At 36.2% G+C, this 25,184-nt stretch overlaps 1 protein-coding gene across 4 annotated transcripts in view; it reads left to right on the forward strand.

Moving 5' to 3' along the window:
- Positions 1 to 25,184, forward strand: part of LOC101051787 (rho-associated protein kinase 1) — a 167,831-nt gene that overhangs the window by 50,312 nt on the left and 92,335 nt on the right. For 3 of the 4 annotated variants that reach the window (XM_003924789.4, XM_010335516.3, XM_074383705.1), the window contains 6 exons: positions 15,480 to 15,580; positions 16,120 to 16,257; positions 19,263 to 19,438; positions 20,530 to 20,614; positions 21,921 to 22,065; positions 22,391 to 22,529. In XM_003924789.4, the coding sequence (XP_003924838.1) occupies positions 15,480 to 15,580; positions 16,120 to 16,257; positions 19,263 to 19,438; positions 20,530 to 20,614; positions 21,921 to 22,065; positions 22,391 to 22,529 (784 nt within the window). The remainder of the gene's footprint in view (positions 1 to 15,479; positions 15,581 to 16,119; positions 16,258 to 19,262; positions 19,439 to 20,529; positions 20,615 to 21,920; positions 22,066 to 22,390; positions 22,530 to 25,184) is intronic. The other variant, XM_074383706.1, reaches the window with a different exon arrangement.

A 25,184-nucleotide genomic window follows, 5' to 3' on the forward strand; every position in this document is an offset into this window, starting at 1 on the left:
TTACAGAATGACATAATAGCTATGGTAGTGATAAAAGCATCCAGTACGGTTGGTAAATTTTTGGTTGCTTTGGCAAATAGTACAATTATTGAGAAAGTAATGAGAGTAATCACTATTCAGACTTAGTAATCCAAAGAGATGAATTTGAATTGGTTAACATTTAGGATGTTACAGACACCTTGAGACAAAGCATTCAGTTCACTTTAGACCAGCGTTTCTCAAGTGGCTCCATTGACATTTTGGGTCAGAAAACTCTTTGCTGGGAGGCTATTCTTTGTATCGTATGAATCATATGATGTTTAACAGCACCCCTGGCCTTCGCCTTCTTAATGCCAGTAGCATTCCCTAACCCGTATCCCTATTTGTGATCACCAGAAATGTCTCTAGATGTTGTCAAATATCCCTTGAGAGGCAAAACTGCCTAAGACTTTGTATTGATGAAGGAAAGAAGTGCTGGGCACAGTTAGACACATGCTCCAAGCTTAGGAAATGTAATCAAATTTATAGGAAAGATAGGTCCTATTAATAATAATTCTAAGTGAAGGATAACATTTCAAAAGGTAATAAATATTAGAAGGTTGCAACCGTAGAAAGCAAGGTTCTTCTGCAGGGAGTTCTCAGTTGAGATTATAAAGTTTTATGAACCAGATCAGATCTGAAGTATGAATACATATCCAGGGATAAATGCAAAAGAGTAGTATAAATCTATTAAAAATGTGTTAGGCCAGAAGACTACAATGAGCCACGTCTTGTGAAAACCTCTTAAGACATTTAAAAGTCATTCTCTCTTCCACTCCCATCCTTCCCTGTTAGAATTACGTGATCAAGATGCATGAGAAAAGGATAATTTCACTGCATGAGACCATTCTTGAAATAGTTTTTGAATGTCCAGTCACTAAAGGCATGAGGAACAAGACTGTTTTTCTTAGAAACTGCATCCACGAGATGGTAAACTTTTACCATTTGGTCGATGGAAATAACACACAGAAGCAAATAGCACCTTGTATATACCTTGTAATAGTAGAAATTTGTAGGGAATGTAGTGATACAGATCTTGAATGGGGCAAAGAAAGGCTTCAAAAAGAAAGTAATACTTGAGCCTTAAAACATGAGCACGATTTTTCAATTGAGGAATAACAGTTCTGGCGTAGAGGGAAGACCATTTAAATCACAAAGTCTTCCATAAGTATGACATCTTTGAGGAACCAGGAGTTTCGTGTAAATTGAACTTGGTTTATGATGAGAGAGAGAGTTGGGAGGACAGACTGCAGGAGATGAGACTGAAATGGCAGGCTGCAGCCTTTGGGTTAAGGAGTTGGATAATAAAAAAAATTACTTAGTTGCTTGTTTTTTCTTTTTATAACTCTCCTGAGTTTTAAAAAGGTAAAGAAATTGAAGTTCAAGGAAGAGGAAAAGTTTGAGTGCTTTAAGTAAGTTTACACCTCTAAGTGGAGTCAGTTTACAACTATTGAATTAACATGCTGAGGTGATTGAAGATCTTTAGAGAAACTTTGGAGAATGATGGAGTTGCTGGAAAAGTAACAATAGGTAAATGGTCTGGTTATAATAAACCAAAGAAAAGACTGGTAAGTGCAGATTTCTGAACAGTGGCAGTCTTTACACAGAGGCTTGACTTTCCCTCTTTTTCCAACACAGCTACTCTTGTTTAAGCTTCATTATTTTCACTTAAATGATCATAAAAATCTCCCATTCAGTCTCAATAATACATCACTTTTGCCCATGTACAATTACCTACATTGCTGCCAGAGGATTCTTTTTGAATAGTAAATTTAAGTCAAATTCCATTCCCAGGTTTGTGGTGGATTTTCTAAACTTGATACTATCTAAGCTTCTAAGTGGCATTCTTAACTGTTCACCTCTCCTCCTTGTTTCTTTACACATCAGTTGCACGCTGACATTTATTTCCTGGAAAGTACCATGATACCTTCTCCAAAAGACTTTTCAGATGTTATTTTTCTAGAATTCTTTCCAACCCCACCCAACTTAATGCAATCATTCTTTAAATTTCAAATAAGCCTTCATTTTTGTTCCCTAACCTCTTAATTATCTAGGCTTCATAGATCTGATACTCTGAGCATGTACTTTTATGGCATCTTGTACACATATCAAAGGTTATATTTATTCTTAATGATTATGTGATTGGTACCTGCTGTGGTTTGAATGTCTTCACTAAAACTTATTAAAGTTTAATTGCCAATACTAGGAGTTGGGGACGTTAAGAAGTGATTAGTTCATGGGAGTTCCACCCTCATGAATGGATTAATGCTGTTATTGTGGAAAGAGGTTAGTTATAAAAGTGAGTTCTTATATTAGCTGGGTATGGTGGCGCGTGCGTGTAATCCCAGCTACTCAGGAGGCTGAGGCAGGAGAATTGCCTGAACCCAGGAGGTGGAGGTTGCGGTGAGCCGAGGTTGCGGTGAGCCGAGATCGCACCATTGCACTCCAGCCTGGGTAACAAGAGCAAAACTCCATCTCAAAAAAAAAAAAAGTGAGTTCTTGTGCATGTATTGCTTTTACTCTTCCACTTGTCTACTATTGAATGACCCTTGCCAGATGCCCTTTTTTTCTTTTATAAATTACCCATTCTGTGGTATTCTGTATAGCAGCAAAAACAGACTAAGACAGTGTCCATTCTCCTTTTTCTCCTTCTCCTATCACTAGATGTTAAGTGCCATGAGAGCAGGGGCATTTATATTCTTACTGCCAAACTGATAGTATAGTAAGTATTTGTTGTGTATTGGATGCTGGATGCTGACTTGTTAGAGATGATCTAGAAAGTCCAGATGGTCTCTAACTTTAAAACTTCCAACTTTATGATGGTTTTATTGTAATATAATTCCATCATAAATTGAGGCACATCACTGGTGATGTTATGTTTTATCATTTGGTTTAAGGTAGTGTCGGGCAAGCTTCTCCACTAGAAAGTTACCGTTTTCTTTTTCCAAACACTGTGGAGGGGAGAATATTCCGTTTCCATACTCCCCTAGAGGGGAGAATTTTTACATGTGTTATTTGAAATTCTGTATGGAAGATTTGCCCTTTCTCCCCCATGTATTCAGTCATTTATTTACATCATATAAACTGCATATATTTATTTTGTACTTTGGGATATAATTCAGTAATTTATTATTTATTAGGTTGGTGCAAAAGTAAGTGCAGTTTTTGCCATTACTTTTGGCAAAAATCACAATTGCTTTTGCACCAACCTAATACTTTGTTGCTTAAATTGTTCTCATTTTCACCTTTTGGGAGCTCTTTCAGGTTGGACCCAGCTCCTACTCCTGTGTTCTTTGACATGTTATTTATTTTATTTTTTTAAAGGAACACCTCTTCAGTTTCTGGCATTACACGATGCTCCAGGCTCATCTTATATTTTCCCTCTAGCCCTAATATCAGCCATTTTTTCCATAGAGCTCTGTTTTTTTTTGTTTGTTTGTTTGTTTTTTTTTTTTACTGGAGAATGATACTTAGAAATCAAGATTTGGGTGCTAGGTGTGCTCATTGCTCCTGAGAATGATTTTTTTCTATTTGCATAAAGTATATATAGTTTTGTGGGTCTTAACAAATACATAGTCTTTTATGTAACACCCCAATACCATGTGGAACAGTTCCATCACCCCCACTCCTGGGAAACACTGATCTGTTTTTCTGTTCCTATAGTTTTTCCTTTTCCAGAATGTCATTAAATGGAATCATACGATGTATAGCTTTTTGAGTCTGTCTTTTTGTCACATGGCAAAAATGCATTTAAGGCTGGGCATGGTGGCTTATGCCTATAGTCTCAGCATTTTGGCAGGCCAAGGCAGGTGGATCACCCCAGATCAGGAGTTTGAGACCAGCCTGGCCAACATGGCGAAACCTTGTCTCTACTAAAAATACAAAAATTAGCCAGGTGTGGTGGTGGGCGCCTACAATTCTGCTACGTGGGAGGCTGAGGCAGGAGAATCACTTGAACCTGGGAGGTTGCAGTGAGCCAAGATTGTGCTACTGCACTCCAGCCTGGGTAACAGAGCAAGACTCTGGCTCACAAAAAAAAAAAAAAAAATGCATTTAAGATTCCTCCATGTTGTCCATGCTATGTGAAGTAGTAGCTTGTTCCTTTTTTTCCCTAAATTGCAGAGCAACTTTCTGTGGAATGGATATACCTTGGTTTGTTTGTTCATTCCTTTGTTGAAGAACATTTGTTATTTCCTGTTTGGGGCAATTATGAATAATGCTGCTATAAATATTTGTGTTTTTTCAGGTTTTTGCATGAATTGACTGATTGATTGATTGATTGAGATGGAGTTTCGCTCTTATTGCCTAGGCTGGAGTGCAATGGTGTGATCTCAGCTCACTGCAACTTCTACCTCTTGCGTTCAAGCGATTCTCCTGCCTCACCCTCCTGAGTAGCTGGGATTATAGGCGTGTGCCACCACGCCCAGCTAATTTTGTATTTTTAGTATAGACAGCATTTCTCCATGTTGGTCAGGCTGGTCTTGAACTCCCAACCTCAGGTGATCCGCCTGCCTCGGCCTCCTAACATGCTGGGATCATAGGTGTGAGCCACTGTGCCCTGCCACGAAGTTAGTTTTAAATTCACTTGGGCAAATACCTAAATACCCAGAAGTGGAATTGCTAGGCTGTTTGCTAAAAATAGGTTAACTTCTTAAGAAACTGCCAAACTGTCTTCTGAAGTGGCTATACTATTTTATTATACATTCCCATCAACAATGAATGAGAGTTTCTATTGTTCTGCATCCCTGCCACATTTGCTAGTATCAGTTTTCATTTGCATTGTGTCTTCCTTGAGCAAAAATTTTAATTTTGATGAAATCTAACTTACAAACTATTTCTGCATTGATTGTGTTTTTGGTGTCATATGTAAAAATCATTGCCAAACTCAAGATTGGTTTTTTTTTAAAAGCAACTTTATTAAGTTATCATTTACATACTATAAAATTCACCATTTAACGTGTACAGTTCAGTGAGCTTTTTTGGTGTATGTATATTTACAGAGTTGTGCAACCATTACCACAGTTACTTTCACAACATTTTTATCATTTCATAAAGTAACCTCATACCCATTAACAGTTACTCTCCATTTCTCTCCAGGCTTCCAGCCCTAGGCAACCACTAATCTATTTTCTGTTTCTAGAGATCTGCCAACACCCATTAACAATCACTCTTCATTTCTCCCCAGGCTTCCAGCCTTAGGTATCTACTAATCTATTTTCTGTCTCTATAGATTTGTCAACACTTGACCTTTCCTTTAGAAGGAATCATCAATAAAATGGTCTTTTGTGACTGGCTTCTTTGGCTTAGCATGTTTTTATTATTTATCAGTGTTGTAGCATGTGTCAGTATTTCATTCTTTTTAATTGCCAGTAATATTCCATTGTGTGGATATACCACATATTGTTTATCTGCTCATCAATTGATGGACATTTGTATTGGTTCTACTTTTGGCTTTTATGAATAATGCTGCTATGGACATTTGTGTAGAAGTTTTTGTGTAGACATATGCTTTTATTTTTCTTACATAGATACCTAGAAGTAGAATTGGTGGGTCATATGGTAATTCTATGTTTAACATTTTGAGAAACTCCATTGATTTTTGAATATATACTTTTATTATTTTGGAGTAAATATATATGGCTTTTCTATTGTTCCTGAATAGATAAATACAGCATGTGTTTATCTCCATTTTTTTGTATAATGTCATTAAGTGTTTTTAATATTTTAGCAGCATCAAGTACAAGTACAGTCTCTATCCTTAAGGATTGTGGGACATACAATGTAATAGAAGAAACAGACCTATATAAACAATTCCATTTCAGATTGTTAGGTGAAATATAGGGAAATAATGGTATCTCAGAGAAGGGAGTCATACCTTGTGCTTGAGAGGGAATTGGGAATGTCTAAAGAGGAGATAAAAGATTAGATCTTGTTTAATGGTAACTTGGTCAGATAAGGTGGTGGGGGAAGTCATCTTAGGCTAGTGATAACATCTGCCAAGGCACAGAGATATGAAACAGTATGTTTTCTACAGGCAATTGCAAATAACTAGGCATTGCTAGAGCATTGTTGTGGGGAGTATCTTATCTAGAAATACAAGACTGGACAGTCACAAGATCAAAATGTGTTTTTTGTTTTTTGTGGTTTTTTTTGCCATGTTGAGGAATTTGAATTTAGGAGTTTGGATTTTTTAATTTATATTTATTTTTTGTTGGTCTCTTTATTAAACTGGATTACTCTATGTGTATGTGGATGGGTGGATGCATGCATAAGTGCATATGCAGTCAAAATGTGGCATATCTTCTTGGAGCATGATTTTATTTGAACATTTGGACATTTAATCTTCATTAAAACAATCAGATGCTGGGTGCAGTGGCTCATGTCTGTAATCCCAGCACTTTGGGAGGCCGAGGTGGGTAGATCACCTGAGCCCAGGAATTCAAGAATGACCTGGGTAACATGGTGAACGAAACCCTGTCTCTACAAAAATACGAAAATTAGTTGGGCATGGTGGTGTGTGCTTGTAGTCCCAGCTACTTGGGAGGCTGTGGTGAGAGAATTGTTTGAACTCTGAGGTAGAGGTTTTAGTGAGCTGAGATCGCATGACAGAGTGAGACCCTGTCTCAAAAAAAAATCAGATTTTTATGGAATTGGATATAACATTTTGTGAATTTTTCAAATAAGTTTAAATTTTGAGCTTATTAGGTCTGCTTTCACTACTCTAAAAGTATGCAATGTCTTCTGGGCTTCTTTAGGCAAAGTAGCAGTATTCTGGGCAAATGGTATATGGTGTATAATGTTTATTACCGTATTTTATCTATTCTGACATTTAAAAAAGCTTTGAACATATTTGAAATTGGAATGTGTGTTACAATTTCTAGTGATGCATAAAGTAATGTACGTTTTATAATCTAGGATCTTGGGCCAGGCAAAATACATCTTTTTTTTTTTTTTTTTCCCATTAGAAAAGCAACACAGGGTCATTATAAAAAACTTAAAATATATAGTAAATGTGGCAGAATAGTCTGTAATCTCACCAAACTCAGAGAAGACTGCAGTTATTCTTTTGGCATATTTTCTTCTGGTCTTTAAAAAAAAAGCCGTATCTGTATATCAGTATATAATTATGTTTATAGAAAATCAAATTCATATACTGTATGCAGTTCATTTTTTTGCTCAATATATGCTGAACATAACTGTGTAATTATTCAGCCACATAATTTTAAATGTTACCTAATATTCTTTTATATGTATATGAAATTATTTACCCTTTAAAATTATAAAAACTATTTTATTATAGAAATCTTGGTCCCATATTATATCTCTTTTCCTTAGGATAAATTCCTAGAAGTAGAATTTACTGGGTATAAAGTATGATTTTTATTTATTTTTAATTTAATGTGTGTGTGTGTGTGTGTGTGTGTGTGTGTGTGTATATATTTTTTTTTTAGTCTGAGTCTTGCTCTGTCGCCCAGATTGGAGTGCAGTGGCCTGATCTCAGTTCACTGCAACCTCCACCTCTTGGGTTCAAGTGATTCTTGTGCCTCAGCCTCCAGAGTAGCTAGGATTACAGGCGCCCACCACCACGCCTGGCTAATTTTTGTATTTTTAGTAGAGTTCACCATGTTGGCCGGGCTGGTCTTCCAACTCCTGACCTTAAGCAATCCATCCATCTCGGCCTCCCGAAGTGCTGTAATTACAGGCATGAGCCACCACACCCAGCCGATTTTTAAGACAGTATTATGAAAAATTGCCCATTTGCTTTCTTGAAAATTAGATTGAAGAGTTCATATATGATTGAAATCTTTTTGAATTATCGGTAACCCGGAAGCTATAAGTTAGCCTTTTTTGCCCTGGCCCTTTTGCTAACTTGTGATCATTTGGAGAATGTTTAACTGTAAACGACTAGCTCTAATGATTAGCTAGGTAGTGGTTGTTAAGACTGTTGTTCCTATTTATGACTCAGTTTGCCTATTTCATTTCTTGCTGAATGTGTTGTATAGTAGTATTTCACTTCTCTGAATCTTAGCTTTCTGCCAGCATCTCCTGGCTCAGTATAGTTGACAATCAGAAATTGCTAAAAGGGTCTAGATGGTAACTAAATCCTATTTGGAAGTTTTAGAATGAATGAGGACTTACCTGATTTGTAATTTTGCAAGTATTATTTTCATAAAACCAATTTTGTGAATAACAGGTTGAAATCTGCCACAGGAAAAGATAGAACAGTTTACGAAGGATTGGAAATGATGAGAAGTTTTTAGTTTTAGATAGGTGGCCAGGATAGGCCTTGCTAATAGGTGGCATTTGAAAAAAAGAGTTGAAGTAGTTGAGGGAGTTAGCCATGTGGATGTCTGAGGGAAGGGAGTAGCATACAGAGTAACAGCCTGTGCAGAGGCCTGAAGGGAGAAGAGTGTACCTGGCCTGTTTGAGGAACAGCAAGGAAGTCAGTATGGCTGAAGAAGATTAAGCAAGGGAGAGAATTGTAGGATGGTATCATAGAGGTAAGGAAATAGGGAGGCTAGGTCATGTCGAGTCTTCTAGGCCATTGTAAAGTCTTGGGCTTTTGCTCTTGGTGAGATGGCAGGACATTAGAGACTTTTAAGCAGAGAAGTGACATGATCTGACTTGTGTTTTAAGAGCATAACCCTGTGTTGGGAATATCACAGGGAAATCAGTTAATAGGCTATTATAGTAATCCAAGTAAGAGATGATGGTGACTTGGTCTAGCATGGCAGCAATGTAGAGGATGAGAAGTTATCAGATTCCAGATAAAGAGAGAGCCAGCATATTTTCCTGAAAGATAGGCTGTGGAGTATAAGAAAAAAAGGAGTCGAGAATGCGCCCTAGAATTTTGTCCTGAGCAAAATTGAACAAAGTGTGGGACTCATAGGTCTAAGTTTTGGGTGAGAATATTTCTTCAGTTTTTGGCACATTAACTTTGAGAAGTGTTTCAAAAGAGGATATATTTTGAAAGTAATTGAATATATAAGTTTAAAGTTTAGAGAGATGTCTAGACGAGACATAAAAATTTGGAAGTTGGTATGTAGACGGTTTTTAAAGCCCACCAGAGAAGTGAGTGCAGATGGAGAAGAAAACACCATCAAGGACTGAGCCTTGGAATGCTCCAATTTTAAGAAATCTGAGCGAAGAGGAGGAAACAGCCAAGGCAACTGGGAACTACTGAGGTTAAAAAATAAAATCTTCAGTATTATTGGAACAATGTTATGTCCTGAAAGTCAAGTAAAGAATGTGTATCAGAAGAGAGTCATCAGATGGTTAAAGCCGCTGATGTATCAAGATGAGGACTGAGAATTGGTCATTGGATTTAGCAACATGGTGCTCATTTGTGACTTTGACAAGTAGTTTTGAAAGAAAGGTGAGAGCCAGAGCTGACCTGAAGTGGGTTTTAGAGCAAATAGGAGAAAAGATTTAGTCACAGAGAGTATAGACAACTTTTGAGAAATTTTGCTGCAGTGGGGAGTTGAGTAGTGGGACTGTAGCTGCTGAGAGAAATGGGATTAAGAGATTTTTGTTGTTGTTGTTTCTTAAAGATGGGAGAGAAAACAGCTTGGTGGGATCCATTTAAGAATGGGAAAGCTTAGTAATAGAGGAGAAAGGGAGAATTACTTTAGCAATGTCCTTGAACTACAGTAATGAAAAAGAATAACAAGTAGAGCACGAGTGGAGGGTTTGACTGAAGATAGGAGTAGTCTCCCATAGTAAAAGATGAAAAGACAAACATGCTTGTACATGCTGATAGTTAAGTGTATAAGTGGTGGTAAATCAGTGGCAGTTTTCTTCTGATTGTTTCATTTGTTTCAGGGTAGTAGCCAACAAGATCATTATCTGTGAATGAGGATCAGTAGGAGAGTTGTGAGAGTTGTGTGAAGAAAGAAGAAAACTTGAAATATGTCTCTAGGAGAGTGGGAGAGTGGCTAGAAATTTAGGATTGCCAAGTAGAGCTAAAGGCTAGCTTGATGTTTGTGATTATGAATTTTAAAATAGGATCAATCATTGTGATTTTATGTATTTATTGCGACATATTCAACTGCATGGGTGCTGACAGAGAGTAGTTGGAGAGTTGGATTTAACTGTAATAGGATTGTCATTTTGTCGAGCTAAGTAAGGTGGAGCAGAAGAGAACTCATGACATTAAAGGTATATGCAAGTGAGTGATGATAATAATTGACCATGTAATTTAAGCTGGGTAGGTAGGACAGAGAGGCTATCAGTACAATGAGGAAAAGTATGGATGGAGTAGGATCAATGTATTGGAGGTCCTGGTGGGGTTGGGGTGTTGTTGGAGTTAAGATACTAGAGGAACTAAGCAGGAAAGCTATAAGAGAGTAATAGACAGTGTAAGTTTTCTTATTGAAATTGTGGGAAGATTATAATTACTAGTAATGACAGGGTCTACTATGTGACCATGGAAATGAGTGACCAAGGTAATGTAAAGGTGGAGGACAAAATCATTGACGGAGAGAAGTATAGGTGTTGAGAGGCCAGTACTGTAAGCATTATCTGTGGGTATATTAAAGTTACTAATAATTAAAACAGGAGAATATTGGAGAGAAGTTTGATAAATCAGGAAGTAAAATTGTCTAGCAACGAGATATGGTGACCTCTGAGAGTCAGTGGATTACAGCAACAATGAGAGGTGAGAAATACAACCTAAAACAATGAAAATCAAAGCTGGCAGATTTAGGGGTGGGGATGTGGAGATAGCAGTGGAGTTCATCTATTCCACTTTCAGGGTCAATAGTCTAAGGCCTGGGGAAAAGTAAAGGTTCCCACTTGAGAGCTGTAGGGAAGCAGTGTCCTCTGAGGGCTGCTGGGTTTTATCAGAGCAGGAGTTGGTGAACTACAGCCCACAGGCCAAATCTGACCCACCACTATGGCTCATGAGCTAAGCATATTTTTTTTTTTAAATAATTTTTAAAAAGTCAGAAGAATAATACATCATGAATGTGAAATAATATGAAAATCAGATTTTAATGTTCATAAGTAAAGTTTTCTTGGGATGTTGCCACACTTTTGTTCTACAACAGCTAAGCTGAGTAACTACAACAGAGACCATATGTAATGCTCTCCTTGCTTCACACTGCCACTCAGCACAGCAGAAATCACAGTGATGCTGTTACAGCTTGACAGTTTTGAGTGCTATATGTACCACCATACCAAAACATTTTATTTATTTTTTATTACCAGTGCATATACCTCGTGTTAAAGCAAGAAGAGAAAAGTATACTTCAAATGTTGTCCTTTTTTGTCCTCCCCTAAGAATCTGTTGCACAGATAGGAGTGCAGTGACATGTTCATAGCTCACTGCAGCCTCGAACTCCTGGGCTCAAGCAGTCCTCCTGCCTCAGCCTCCCAAGTAGCTGGGACGACAGATGCATGCCACCATGGGCCTGGCTAATTTTTAAATTTTTTGTAGAGACGAGTCTTGCTATGTTGTCCAGGCTGATGTGAAACTCCTGGCCGTGGGCAATCCTTCTTCCTCTGTCTCCCAGAGCACTGGCATTACAGGTGTGAGCCATCATGCCCATCCCAGATGTCCTTTTGCAGCACAATGGAGTAAGGATTATTTTTATCAAGTTAGGTGGCAAAGCATTTTAAAAAAAATTATGCAGAGACAGTATAGCTGTGCTAAAGGATTATGGTATACATTGGGCATTCCCAGACTAAGCACTCAGTAAGATCTTCCTCATAGGACAGTAGCACTCAGAAAAAAATAGAATGTTTAAAACAGAGTATCTCATCCCAATAGAATTTCTTCATAAAGAAAAATGATCATAAGAAACACAGACTTAAAAAAAAAAAAAGAGGCTGCAGTGTTATGTAGTGTACCAGTGGCTTATTCATTAGCCAAGCAGAGAGAGCTGTTCAGTGATGGTCTGTGATTGCAGCAGCCAAACAAATGTTTACAGAGAGAAAAACTTGCCTAAGACTGTTAGCCTTTTTTTTTTTTTTTTTTTTTGAGACGGAGTTTCGCTCTTGTTACCCAGGCTGGAGTGCAATGGCGCGATCTCAGCTCACCGCAACCTCCGCCTCCTGGGTTCAGGCAATTCTCCTGCCTCAGCCTCCTGAGTAGCTGGGATTACAGGCACGCGCCACCATGCCCAGCTAATTTTTTGTATTTTTAGTAGAGACGGGGTTTCACCATGTTGACCAGGATGGTCTCGATCTCTTGACCTCGTAATCCACCCGCCTCAGCCTCCCAAAGTGCTGGGATTACAGGCTTGAGCCACCATGCCCGGCCTAAGACTGTTAGCCTTTAAGGAAGAATGGCTGCTCAAAGAATTGAGGGCATTGGGAGTAGTATCAGTAGTCAATTAAAAAAAAACAATTTTGAGTTGTTTTCCTTGACTTGTGTTTGTTTGAGGAATCAATGCAGAGTTTGAAGTGACTGAAGAATTAGCCTATATATATAGTCTGTGCTTACAGACTTGGGAAAGCTTGGTCTTATTTTCTAGAGAATATGTATAACAATGTGAAATTAAGTTACATATTTATTTGTGTACTTATTATTTTTCTTTAGAGCAGCAGTCCCCAACATTTTTGGTACAGGGACCAGTTTTGTGGAAGACAATGGACAGGGTGGGGGTTGAAGGGTGGCGGACAGGATGGTTTCATGAAACTTCCGCCTCAGATCATCAGGCATTAGATTCTCATAAGGAGTGTGCAACCTAGATTCCTTGCATGTGCAGTTCACAGTAGGGTTCATGCTCCTGTAAGAATCTAATGCCACCGCTGATCTGGCAGGAGGTGGAGCTCAGATGTTAATGCTTGCTCACCCACTGCTCTCCTCCTGCTGTACAGCCCAGTTCCTAAAAGGCCATGAGCCAGTACAGGTCTGCCCAGTGGTTGGGGACCCCTGTTGTAGTGCACGCATTGTTTTCTGTCTCAATTAAGCCATATGCCTACAAAGATTAGGCTATATAGTACCCGTATACGAGGAGTGGATCTCCTACATGACTACTTTACAATAGATAGGCTTCTGTTTAGGATCCTGAGTCTTGAGTGGGTGTGAATACATAGTCCTGAGTGTTTGGGAAACTAAAGTCTAATGCTTTTACCAGTAAGTTCTTGATTAGTTCTAGGTTGGACCCTTGGTGAGATGAACCAGGAAAATTAGAGCCATAGAAACTCAGTTTGATTGAAAGCCATCCAACAGAGACATTTATACTTATTAGCATGTAAACCTGCATTAGGACAAGCTAAAATCCAAGGCAGTAGAACATAGAAAGATCTTTTAGATTTCCAATGACTTAAAGCCTATTTATGGCTTGAAACCTCATATAGCTAGAGCCAAGAGTCTTTTCTCAGCCCCACAGGCTATTACCCAGGTTCAGAACTTTCTGTCTCATCTGGGATATTATAATACTCTTAAAATTCTCCCCACCTCCTGTCTTGCCTTTATTGAATTCATCTTCTACAAATTCCCTAGTGTAGTTTTTCTGAAGTGTAAGTTTGACTATGTTGTTTTATCCACTGTAATTCCTTTCATGGGTACCTTCCCGTAGTAGTGGTACTTCTCAGTTCCCAGCAGATTCCAAAGGATTCCTCAAGGGCTATATTATGGAAGAGCCTAAAGTAGATGAGGCTCTATCTCTTGTCTGACACCTTTAACCCCCTTTAGAACAGAGCAGTTTCTTTGATCTATTTTATAGAGCGAGCTACTTTAAACTTTAATGCGAAAACAGTTTTTGATACTTAAATAATAATTTTGTTAATATAATTACTGGCTGACAGGTAAAGTTCAAGCGCCTGAACTTATTTGGGTCTTTCCAGCCTCTTCTGTCAGTCTTTACTACAAACTTGATACTCCAGCAACAAAGAACTTAGATACGGTTCCACTATGCTTAGTTTACGTTGCTTGTCTGCCTATTTTGTTTGTTTGTTCTTTCTTTTTTTGAGACAGGGTCTTGCTCTGTCGCCCAGGCTGGCGTGCACTGGTGTGATCTCGGCTCACTGCAGTCTTCACCTCCTGGGTCTAGGCGATCCTACCATCTCAGCTTCCTGAGTAGCTCGTAGTACAGGGAACTGCCACTGTGCCCAGCTAATTTTTTAAAAAAATACTTTTTTAGAGACAGGGATTCATCGTGTTTCCCAGGTTGGTCTTGAACTCCTGGAATCATGCAATCTGCCTGCCTTAGCTTCCCAAAGTGTTGAGATTACAGGTATGAGCCACCATGCCCGGCCTGTTCTTTCTTTCATTCTCTGTCCCCTAGCTAATGACTACTATTCAGTTTAGACTTGTTTCAGGTACCATCATCTCCAGAAAGTCTTCCTAGCTATCTCTCACCCTAGCGGGCCTTGGTTAGGTGTCCTCCTTAGGACTCAAAACACTCTATGCTTGTTTTCCTTATTACATTTTTTTGAAATTATTTTCATTGTTTGTTTCTGTTTCATTTACTAGAGTTTGAACTCCTAAAGGTAGGAACTACTTTTTAAAGTTACCTTTATTTATCTCCAATGTCGTACAGCCCGATGTGTGGGAGATACAAATATTTGTGCAGTGAATTAATTGATTTCTTGCAGTGGATATTAAAATTAAATATACTTATAAACTGTATAAATTTGCTCTCTGTTGCATGTATTTATTGGTCATAAAATACACAAACACTTGAGTTTAAATGTACATTTGAAAAGAAAAACAAGAATATTAATGCAGCTCTTGTTAGGAACTAGAACTGAAGTTTAATAGCTGTTCTGTATTTTGTACAACTCTGAAATGTGAAGCTTTTCCATGTAATCTCATGCCAGTGTTGACCCATGTGGATTAAAATAGCCCTATTTTAATCTGTGACCAAATTAGGAATTAGAATATCTGTCCAGTGGGGATTTGTGAATTATTATAGTTTATAGTATGACAGGTTTATATAAATAATTGCAGTAATTTTTCACTGTGTGTTTCAAGTTAAAATCTAGGTTCAAATAGAGAAATGTAATGATAGAAATATTAAAGATTGCCAGTTGGAAAATTTAACTGATTTTTTTTTTTTAGTGTGTTTGCCTTTAATACCTTAAATTACGTCTTTTTTTAAAGGATCACTAAAACTGACCCTATGAAAAGAAAATTTTATTCCAGTATTAATCTAAAATATCTATTCACATTTCCTAAATTCCGATTTGATGTGTACTTAAAATACTAGGAACTAATTAGCTAATTATTCTCAGGTTTTGTTTGTAGTGTAATATTTGTTTTTAAAACATTCTATTAAGTCATATTTTAAAAACCCTTTAGTAGCTATAATGAAGTTATTCTGGAATTTATTTTAAAAAATCTTAGCACGTTGAACATTTATTTTATAGCTTCAGGTTTTACCATATTTTCAAGTAATTCTTAATTAAGTTTGTTGTTTTTCATTGTGTTTCTCAAGAACTCGAATGTAAATAAGTAGTGGTAGTTATAATGTTTTAGTGATTTAAAATGATAAACTTTTCTTTTCATACAGATAAAGACACAATAAATAAAATTAGAGATTTACGAATGAAAGCTGAAGATTATGAAGTAGTGAAGGTGATTGGTAGAGGTGCATTTGGAGAAGTTCAATTGGTAGGTTATTTTAATGAGATTACAAAAGGACTTTATTAAATTAAAATAATCCACTTGTGTGTTTAACATATTATTTGGGAAAATATTGTTTTTATAGAATTCTTAAGTTTCTTTAGACATTGTTGCCTAAGGGTATGAAAGCCTAGTGTCAAACCCAGCCATAGTGGGAAGTGTTTTCCCAAAGTATCTATGGCAGAGAAGAAATCTCAAGCATCTGAAGATAAATCTTTTCTCCTAATATTAGACTAAAATGCTATAGAAATAATAAGCTTTATAAACAGGAAGCAGCTTAAAATAGCAGGGTGGGGGGTAAACGTATCTTATAGGAAATAAAGATTGTTGTAAAACATTACTTCCGATAATTAAAGTCGACATTAGCTACTTGGAATAATTTGGCAGAAGCGAAGAAATAAAAATAGCTAAAACAATAAGGTTAAATTATTTAACAGGTATTAAAAGTGCTTAGTAAATTGTTCTGTGAAACCTTGAGCTTTAACTGTTAACAAAAGGTTCATTATTTTCCATTTTCAATTTTAAAGGTAAGGCATAAATCCACCAGGAAGGTATATGCTATGAAGCTTCTCAGCAAATTTGAAATGATTAAGAGATCTGATTCTGCTTTTTTCTGGGAAGAAAGGGACATCATGGCTTTTGCTAACAGTCCTTGGGTTGTTCAGGTATGATTTTGCTACTCTTTCATTATTGCTATATTAGTTTGTAACTGAACATCTGAGAAGCTTAGTTTTTTAGAATAGTAATAGAGAATTTACTGGCAGTTACAAAGTTGTCTAATTACCTTTTAAATCTTAAAATTTAATTTTATTGAATCATTTCTAGAAAGAAAGGCCAAAACAGAATAATTATGTTTCTGTAGAATTTATATGTAGAAAATTTAATTTAAATGTAGAATTTGGGCTGGGCATGTTGGCTTATGCCTATAATCTCAATATTTTGGGAGAACAAGGCAGGAAGATCATTTAAACCCAGGAGTTTGGGGCCAGCCTGGTCAATATTTTGACACCTATCTCTATACAAAATTTTAACAATTACGTACACACCTTTATTCCTTGCTGCTGGGGAGGCTGAGGTAAGAGGATTGCTTGAGTCCAGGAGGTCGAGGCTACAGTGAACAGTGTTCACATCACTGCACTCTACCCTGAGCAACAGTGAGACCCTGTCTCAAAATAAAAATAAAAAATAAGTGTAAAATTTAAACAATTTTAAATTCCGTATTTTGAAATACAGAAGATAGAGAAAACTTAATCTACTTAGATTTGAGGGAAGTCATATATTATTAAAATTTAAATAGATACTTTAATTAAATATTGAATTTTTTTCCCCAAAATATGAGGTTCTCATTTTATTTAACTGTCTCCTCATTTATTTGTCTCTTATTTTGTGAAGAGGAAATAATAAGGGAAATGAAGGGAAAGTGAGAGGAAACGGAGTTAAGCTAGGTCACCAAATAATACTTGTCTGTAGGTTTTCAGTAGAAAGAAAAATACACTAGAAGACAGTAGTTATAGGTCCTAGTCTTGATTGCCATAGGCCTTTCTCTGAAGCTGTGGCCATGTTACTTAACATCTCTGGGCTACAGCTTCCTTGTTCATAAGTGTGAAAGTTGTCTTCGATTGGTTATGTTCAATCATGGAGGTAACTTAGGCAAAGTCATGGGGTCAAGCGGAGTTTTGGGTAGATTATAATTCTGTTTTCTCTCTCTTTTGTAAGTTCAGCTTCCTGTTTTATCTGTCTTATATATTGGGGTCCTTAATGTAAAATTTTATATAGGGGAAGTTAAACTAGTCTAGATCATTTTTTCTAACATGTATTTGTGATTGATTGAGTGACTGATTTATAATATATAATGAAGACTGTCCTTAAAAAGCATACCAGTAATTGGAATTAAAAGGTTATGGAAAATGTTGATGAGGGTTTATGCCATAGCACTTCTAAACTTGAAGTGTCTGATAACGTTTTTATCAACTGTGTAGATAGTTGGTACTATTGACATTTTGGGCCAGATAATTCTTTGTTGTCAGGGGCTATCCTTTACATTATTCCAATTACTAGTGTGTTTATTTAGGATGTTTAGCAGCATTCCTGGCCTCTACACAGGAGATGCCAGTAGCAATTCTTTCCACCCCACACACCAGTTGAGATGACCAAAAATGTGTTCATCACTGGCTAACAACCACTGGTAAATTAATGTTCAGTGACTGTTAGTTAAAAGATAGATGACATACTTGTTGCTTTCAGTGCTTTTTACAGTTTAGGTATTCAGAGCTTTATTTCTCTGAATATATTGTCTATCAATAGGGTAAAACTGTCACCAAATTAACAATATTTCTTTATAGAGCTCAAGTGACAAATTGTATACTTTAATCTGGGATAGTCATGAAATGCACTTTCTTATCCTTCTCTCTTCCCCCAAATATATTTTTTACATTAAAATAACTGAGTCTGGGCCAGATGTGGTGGCCCTCATGCCTGTAATCCCAGCATTTTAAGAGGCTGAGGCAGGAAGATCACTTGAGGGCAGGAGTTCAAGACTAGCCTGGGCAACATAGTGAGGCCCCCCCGCCCCGCCTCTGCAAAAAAAATAAAGTAACTGAATCTGTAACTAAAATTATTAAACACTGTTTAAAAAATGAAATATTAATAAGATTTTAAGAGAAACATTTGGGTAAATTAGAGATCATCTTCTCTAGGGCTTTTTTTCTTTTTTGGTTCTAAACTTACTGTTTTACTTAAAATGCTATTTTATACATTTGCACTTCTTTTTATTTGGTCCCTGGTCACATAATATATTTATGCCTGATATTCTCACCGATTTCACATTAGTGGATTTTACTGTTACTATTTTAACCCTAGCCACTGCCTTCCTCCTCCTTCTGTGTTAGCTATTACTGCTTCTCCTTCTGACTGCTGTCATTTGTTGAGCATCTGTTGCACTAAGAACTTTCCATATTCAGTAATCTTTTTTAACATTCCTCAACCTTGAAAGATGGTGCATCTGTTAGGTGCACCTCTACTTTATGGATTGCTTTATGATTTGGTTCATTACGCCTTTATTAAGCAATTGCTGAACTGCCAGGCATCCAGATGCTTGACTAAGCAGCAGGTATAAAAGTTAAAATATAGTCCCTACAGTCTTTTAGAAGAGATTATAGTCATAGAGACTCAGGTAAGTTAAGCAAATTACTGGTTACACAGCTAATACAAAACAGCTGAAACTATAAGCCAAATTTGATATCAAAGACTTCTTGAGCATTGTGATATTGATATAAATTTAATAGCAGACTCCACTCATGCACAAGTTAAATTAGAAGTACAATCTTTCTTTGCCTACGAGATTTATATATTTACTGAAAATGTTATAGTTAAAAAAAAAATCTCAGTAAAAAAAAATTCAAATAGTATAGAAAGTTATGAAGAAAATATGTTTCCATGTAACTCTTCTGAATAATCAGGTTATAGTCCTTTTGCATATGCAAGGGTTTTTTGTGGCATTTATGTTTGTCTTTTAAAAAAAACAAAACAAAAAAACACAAAAAACGACTTGCCACTGCTGTAATTTGATTATGTTACTTAAATCTTTTATTAGTATTTTTGTCACTTTTTAAGGAAACAATTTTGTTTAACATTAATGAATGTGTTTTGTTTGTTTTTTCTATTTGTATAGCTTTTTTATGCATTCCAAGATGATCGTTATCTCTACATGGTGATGGAATACATGCCTGGTGGAGATCTTGTAAACTTAATGAGCAACTATGATGTGCCTGAAAAATGGGCACGATTCTATACTGCAGAAGTAGTTCTTGCATTGGATGCAATCCATTCCATGGGTTTTATTCATAGGTAAAGATAAAAGTGCTTTAAATTTTCTCATTTGTTGAAGGAAATAGCTAAAAATAACTTCAATGTTTCCTACTCTCAATTCACCCAGTTTTCTGTATGACATGAGTGGTATTTCAGAACTCAAGACTTTGGCCAGGTGCTGGCTCATGCTTGTAATCCCAACACTTTGAGAGTCTGAAGCTGGTGGATCTCTTGAGCTTAGGAGTTTGAGATCAGCCTGGGCAACGGGGCAAAACGCATCTCTACAAAAAAATTAAACAACAACCACAGCAAAATTGGTGTGGTCCTGGCTCCTTGGGAGGCTATGGTGGAAGGATCCCTTGAACCTGGGGGCAGAGGTTTCAGTGAGCTGAGATTGAGTCACGGTACTCCAGACTGGGTGACAGAATGAGATTCCATCTCAGAAAGGGGAAAAAAAAGAAAGAAAGAAAAAGAACTTCAGACTTTGAAGTTTATAATTTTAGCATTTCAATTTAATGTTGATGTAAATATGTTCTTTAATATCCCTTAATCTGATCATATAGCCTTTAATTGGTATTCTGAAAAGTAAAAATTATAAACTCGTTTTCTAAGGTATATGCTTTGATGTTAATTTTTTAAATATATAACTTAATTTGCTTTTAATTAGTGAATAGGTCATATTTATTCATTAGAAGAATAGTTTCATTTGTTGTACAAACACTCCTTGAATCCTATGTGCAATTGCTTTGCCTACATATCAGAGATAAAACATGAAAGCGACTTAGACCCTGCCCTGGGGTTTTTTATGTATTTATCTATTTAATATGTTTCAATTACCTTTTATGTCTGATTGTTATATTTTTGATGATTAGTCTCTCTCAAGCAATTTGACTTTCCCTCTCAAAGAATCAAACTTTATTTAAAAGGGAATATATGTTTTATTCTGAGGCATTAGCATATAAAGTTTCCTTGATGAACTTCAATTTATAGATGTGGATAGAGAACACATTTAGATCAAAGATGGCTTTACCTAGACTGAGGTTGCTGGACCTAAAATAAATGCCTCATACAATTTTTACAGTGCCTAATCTGTTTCAGAAAATACTGTACTATTTTTTTTCATCCCACAGAGATGTGAAGCCTGATAACATGCTGCTGGATAAATCTGGACATTTGAAGTTAGCAGATTTTGGTACTTGTATGAAGATGAATAAGGTTAATTAATTAGATTTTCATTTAGTTTTTGCTAATTTAAGATGGATGCTGCTTTAGAAAATGGTTTAAGAATTTACTAACCATAGCTGGATTTGTCCAGAATTGATATGACATTATTTGTTGAACTAGATACCATGGTTTCAATGTTGTATTAGTAACTTGTTAGTCATTTATTTTTTCCTCTCTATTTAGGGTAAATGTGGATTGCCAGATTTACTAAATTCTTCATAACAACTCTAATATACTCTACTGGTAACTAGGAATGGAATTAGCTTAAATGTCACTAAATACTTAATGCCAGTGTTAAAATTAGATTTTCATAAAAATTGGATTTCAGTAATGTGTGTATTTTTTAGTGTTTTACTTGACTTCTGTTAGCATATAAAAGATTTTACTGCCTATTTTAGCAGTGAGTCTTAAAAGATACCCATCCTCACTATTTATGTAATAAATAACATATACACAGCTGAAGGAGCAAGTAGGCCACTTTATTTTCATTTGAAGCAGTTTATATTCTTTGAAACTTACCACAGAACAGTAGTCAGGAAGTTGTATTTATTTAATAGAAAATTTGTTGGTTAGAAGGGAACACTGCATAAGAACTTTTGTGTGTACATTTAGTTATAATTCTGTTTGATTAATACTAGCTAATATAGGTAAAAAGTCCCTCAGGTTTGGTGTGGGAGGGCCATTAAAATGAGTATCAAATAGATATTCAGTGTGCTTTACACACTATTATGCCCTTTTCCCATACATATGCTTCTCCATTTTATATTTGTACAGTCAACTTTTGTATGTTTCCTTTGTGGTTTTAAATGCAGTTAAATAGGTATTTTAGTAGAAAATAATTAAGTCAGCATTTGTACCAATATGTTATAAAATGCCTCATCCTATCAGTTCCCCAGTGTATTTGCATTGGCTTACGTACTTGTTACTGGCAGTTGAGATCATGATATTGGCACAACTTGGGGAATAATAAATGGTGGCAATGTGTCTTTCTAGTGAACATTATTACAAAATATAAATCATTGCTTTGTGTGTATATGTGAATACGCATAATGTATGTGTGTATATGCATACACATGTATATACACATACATTTGGTGTATATGTATATCGTGTGTATATAGTAATGTATATATGATTAAGCTGTTTTAATTTTTCTCAGGTTTGCATTGTTTTAATATAATATGATATTTTATAGCTCAAAGATTTGCAATTCCATAGGTTATATTAATAATAAAGTCATTTTAAATAATTGAGACTTTATATTCTAATTCAAAATTTGACCTGCCATTCTTTTTAGGAAGGCATGGTACGATGTGATACAGCAGTTGGAACACCTGATTATATTTCCCCTGAGGTATTAAAATCCCAAGGTGGTGATGGTTATTATGGAAGAGAATGTGACTGGTGGTCGGTTGGAGTATTTTTATACGAAATGCTTGTAGGTGAGTAAAGGAAGATTTTATGTCTATATTATAGTTGTTCATCTCAAAACCCACCACTTGGCTCTTTCTAATACAGTATTTATTACATTAAGCAATGTTGATTTTGTTTGTGGGAAATAAACATGATCCAAACCTACTTTGTATGTGTTTTTAAAAGCATTTAGAGGCTTAGAACAACTTCGTGATGGATTCTTTTTAGATATTAGGTGTATGTTTTTAGTTTAATACATGCCTAATCTTTTTAAACAGGTAGCTTTGACTCTTTGAAACTGACTCTCTTCAAATGTATTTCATTTTGCTTTTGTTTTCTCTATCAATTTTTCAGGTGATACACCTTTTTATGCAGATTCTTTGGTTGGAACTTACAGTAAAATTATGAACCATAAAAATTCACTTACCTTTCCTGATGATAATGACATATCAAAAGAAGCAAAAAATCTTATTTGTGCCTTCCTTACTGACAGGTAAATAATTTTAAAATTGAACTTGTATTAATTCTGAGGACTTCTCATCTTGCGGCTCCATTTTTAAGGTCCATATCTGAGCTTCTACATGTAAATTGTTAGAATATGAATGCTACCATTCTCAAAAGCATAAAACAGTGAAACCTGATGTAATTTTATGGTATTTTAGATGCTTTTGTGGCCCTCAACTCATTTATACCTAAGACATTGTGACAACAATATAGTCTTGGTTGATGGCTAAACTGGATGACTTTTTTCTATTATTGTTCAATTTTTAACTTGGTTAATTATAAAAATTACAGCATAATTTTTAAAAACATTTATGTTAAAATAAAAACAATTTTTAAACATATTAACATCCCTGAAATTAGAGCACATCTCACAGTCAATAGTATGAGTTGAGAGCATTCTTTTTCCTAGTGATATAAAAATGGTGATATACCTTATACTTTAAACCATTTTAGATTTGATGATGTATGATATATGCTTGTTGAAAGAGTCAATAGTATAAAGCCATTTTTAAAACTATACTACCTTTTTTCTTCTAGACATAATAGTTGGTATTCCATCATCTGGATTCAACAAGCATTTTAATAATTATATATGTCTGCATTTTTGAAAGAAAAATGGCATGTTATGTATACCTTTGGTTTACTTTTTAAATGAAAGTAAACCAGATGAATTAGTAAGATTATACTTAATGTTTATGATTGTATATTGTTAAATATTAGGGAGATCTAGTACTTTTAAATATGTTTCAATTTGAGATTTGCTTTAACTTGTCTTTTTTCATTATGTCCTTTAGAATTTGAACTATGGTTTTTCAGATGTTTATTTTTTTTTAAGTAGAGGCAGGGTTTTGCTCTGTTGCCCAGGCTGATTTCAAACTTCTGGGCTCAACTGCTCCTCTCACTTCAGCCTCCAAATTGCTGGGATTGTAAGTGTAAGCCACCCATGCCTGGCTAATTTTTACATTTTATTTATTTATTGAGACTGAGTCTCGCTCTGTTGCCCAGGCTTGAGTGCAGTGGCACGATCTCAGCTCACTATAACCTCTGCCTCCCGGGTTCAAGCGATTTTCCTTCCCCAGCCCCCTGAGTAGCTGGGACTACAGGTGCCAGCCACCATGCCCAGATAATTTTTGTATTTTTAGTAGAGACAGGATTTCACTTTGTTGGCCAAGCTGATCTCGAGCTCCTGACCTCATGATCTGCCACCTCAGCCTTCCAAAGTGCTGGAATTACAGGTGTGAGCCATCACGCCCTACCTTTTACATTTTAATATAAAGAATTGTATTATACTGTATATTAGGTACTAGGGATATAGCAGTGAGCAAGATACACAGCTTTTCTCAAAATACTTCATAGTTCTTTGGGGAAGTTAGATAAGCAAATTAGACATTTATAGTACCAACAACTGATTACTATGAGGTACACACCATGTGCCAGAGAACCATGGAGAGGTTTTCTAATCCAGTTTGAGTGTCCATGAAAGCTTCTTGGAGAAATTGTCACATGTCTAAAACAACTTATCCTTTAGCTTGTGCAAAAACTTAGAATTCAGAGTATTGAATTACAAGCATTCTACTAGGGAGAAAAAGGTGCTGACTTTCTTTTTCCAATTCAGCTAAAATCACATTTTAAAAAAACGTTTTGCTCACCAAAAAAGAGGCAGGTATTGGTAACTTGTCTAGTGAAAGTTCTGAATTCTGTGGCAGTATCAAGAATTAGTAGTTGCAACCAACAGAATGGGAAAAAATTTTTGCACTCTACCCATCTGACAAGGGGCTGATATCCAGAATTTACAAAGAAGTAAAACAGATCTACAAGAAAAAAACAAACAAGCCCATTCAAAAATGGGCAAAGGATATGAACAGACACTTTACAAAAGAAGACGTACAGGAGGCCAACAAATATATGAAAAAATGCTCATCATCACTGGTCATTAGAGAAATGCAAATCAAAGCCACATTGAGATACCATCTCACACCAGTTAGAATGGCGATCATTAAAAAATCTGGAGATAACAGATGCTGGAGAAGATGTGGAGAAATAGGAACACTTTTACACTGTTGGTGGGAGTGTAAATTAATTCAACCATTGTGGAAGACAGTGTGGCGATTCCTCAATGACCTAAAAATAGAAATCCCATTTGACCCAGCAATCCCATTACTGGGTATATATCCAAAGGATTATAAATCATTCTACTATAAGGACACATGCACACGAATGTTCATTGCAGCACTGTTTACAATAGCAAAGACCTGGAACCACCCCAAGTGCCCATCAATGATAGACTGGATAGGGAAAATGTGGTACATATACACCATGGAATATTACGCAGCCATCAAAAACGATGAGTTCGTGTCCTTTGTAGGGACATGGATGAACCTGGAAACCATCATTCTCAGCAAACTGACACAAGAGCAGAAAATCAAACACCGCATGTTCTCACTCATAGTCGGGTGTTAAACAGTGAGAACACATGGACACAGGGAGGGGAGCACTACACACTGGGGTCTGTTGGGGGGAAATGGGGGAGGGATGGGGTGGTGGGGAGGTGGGAAGAGATAGCATGGGGAGAAATGACAGATATAGGTGAGGGGAAGGAAGGCAGCAAACCACACTGCCATGTGTGTACCTATGCAACAGTCTT

Source organism: Saimiri boliviensis, chromosome 13 (genome assembly GCF_048565385.1).
Source record: "Saimiri boliviensis isolate mSaiBol1 chromosome 13, mSaiBol1.pri, whole genome shotgun sequence".
Taxonomy (NCBI): domain Eukaryota; kingdom Metazoa; phylum Chordata; class Mammalia; order Primates; family Cebidae; genus Saimiri; species Saimiri boliviensis.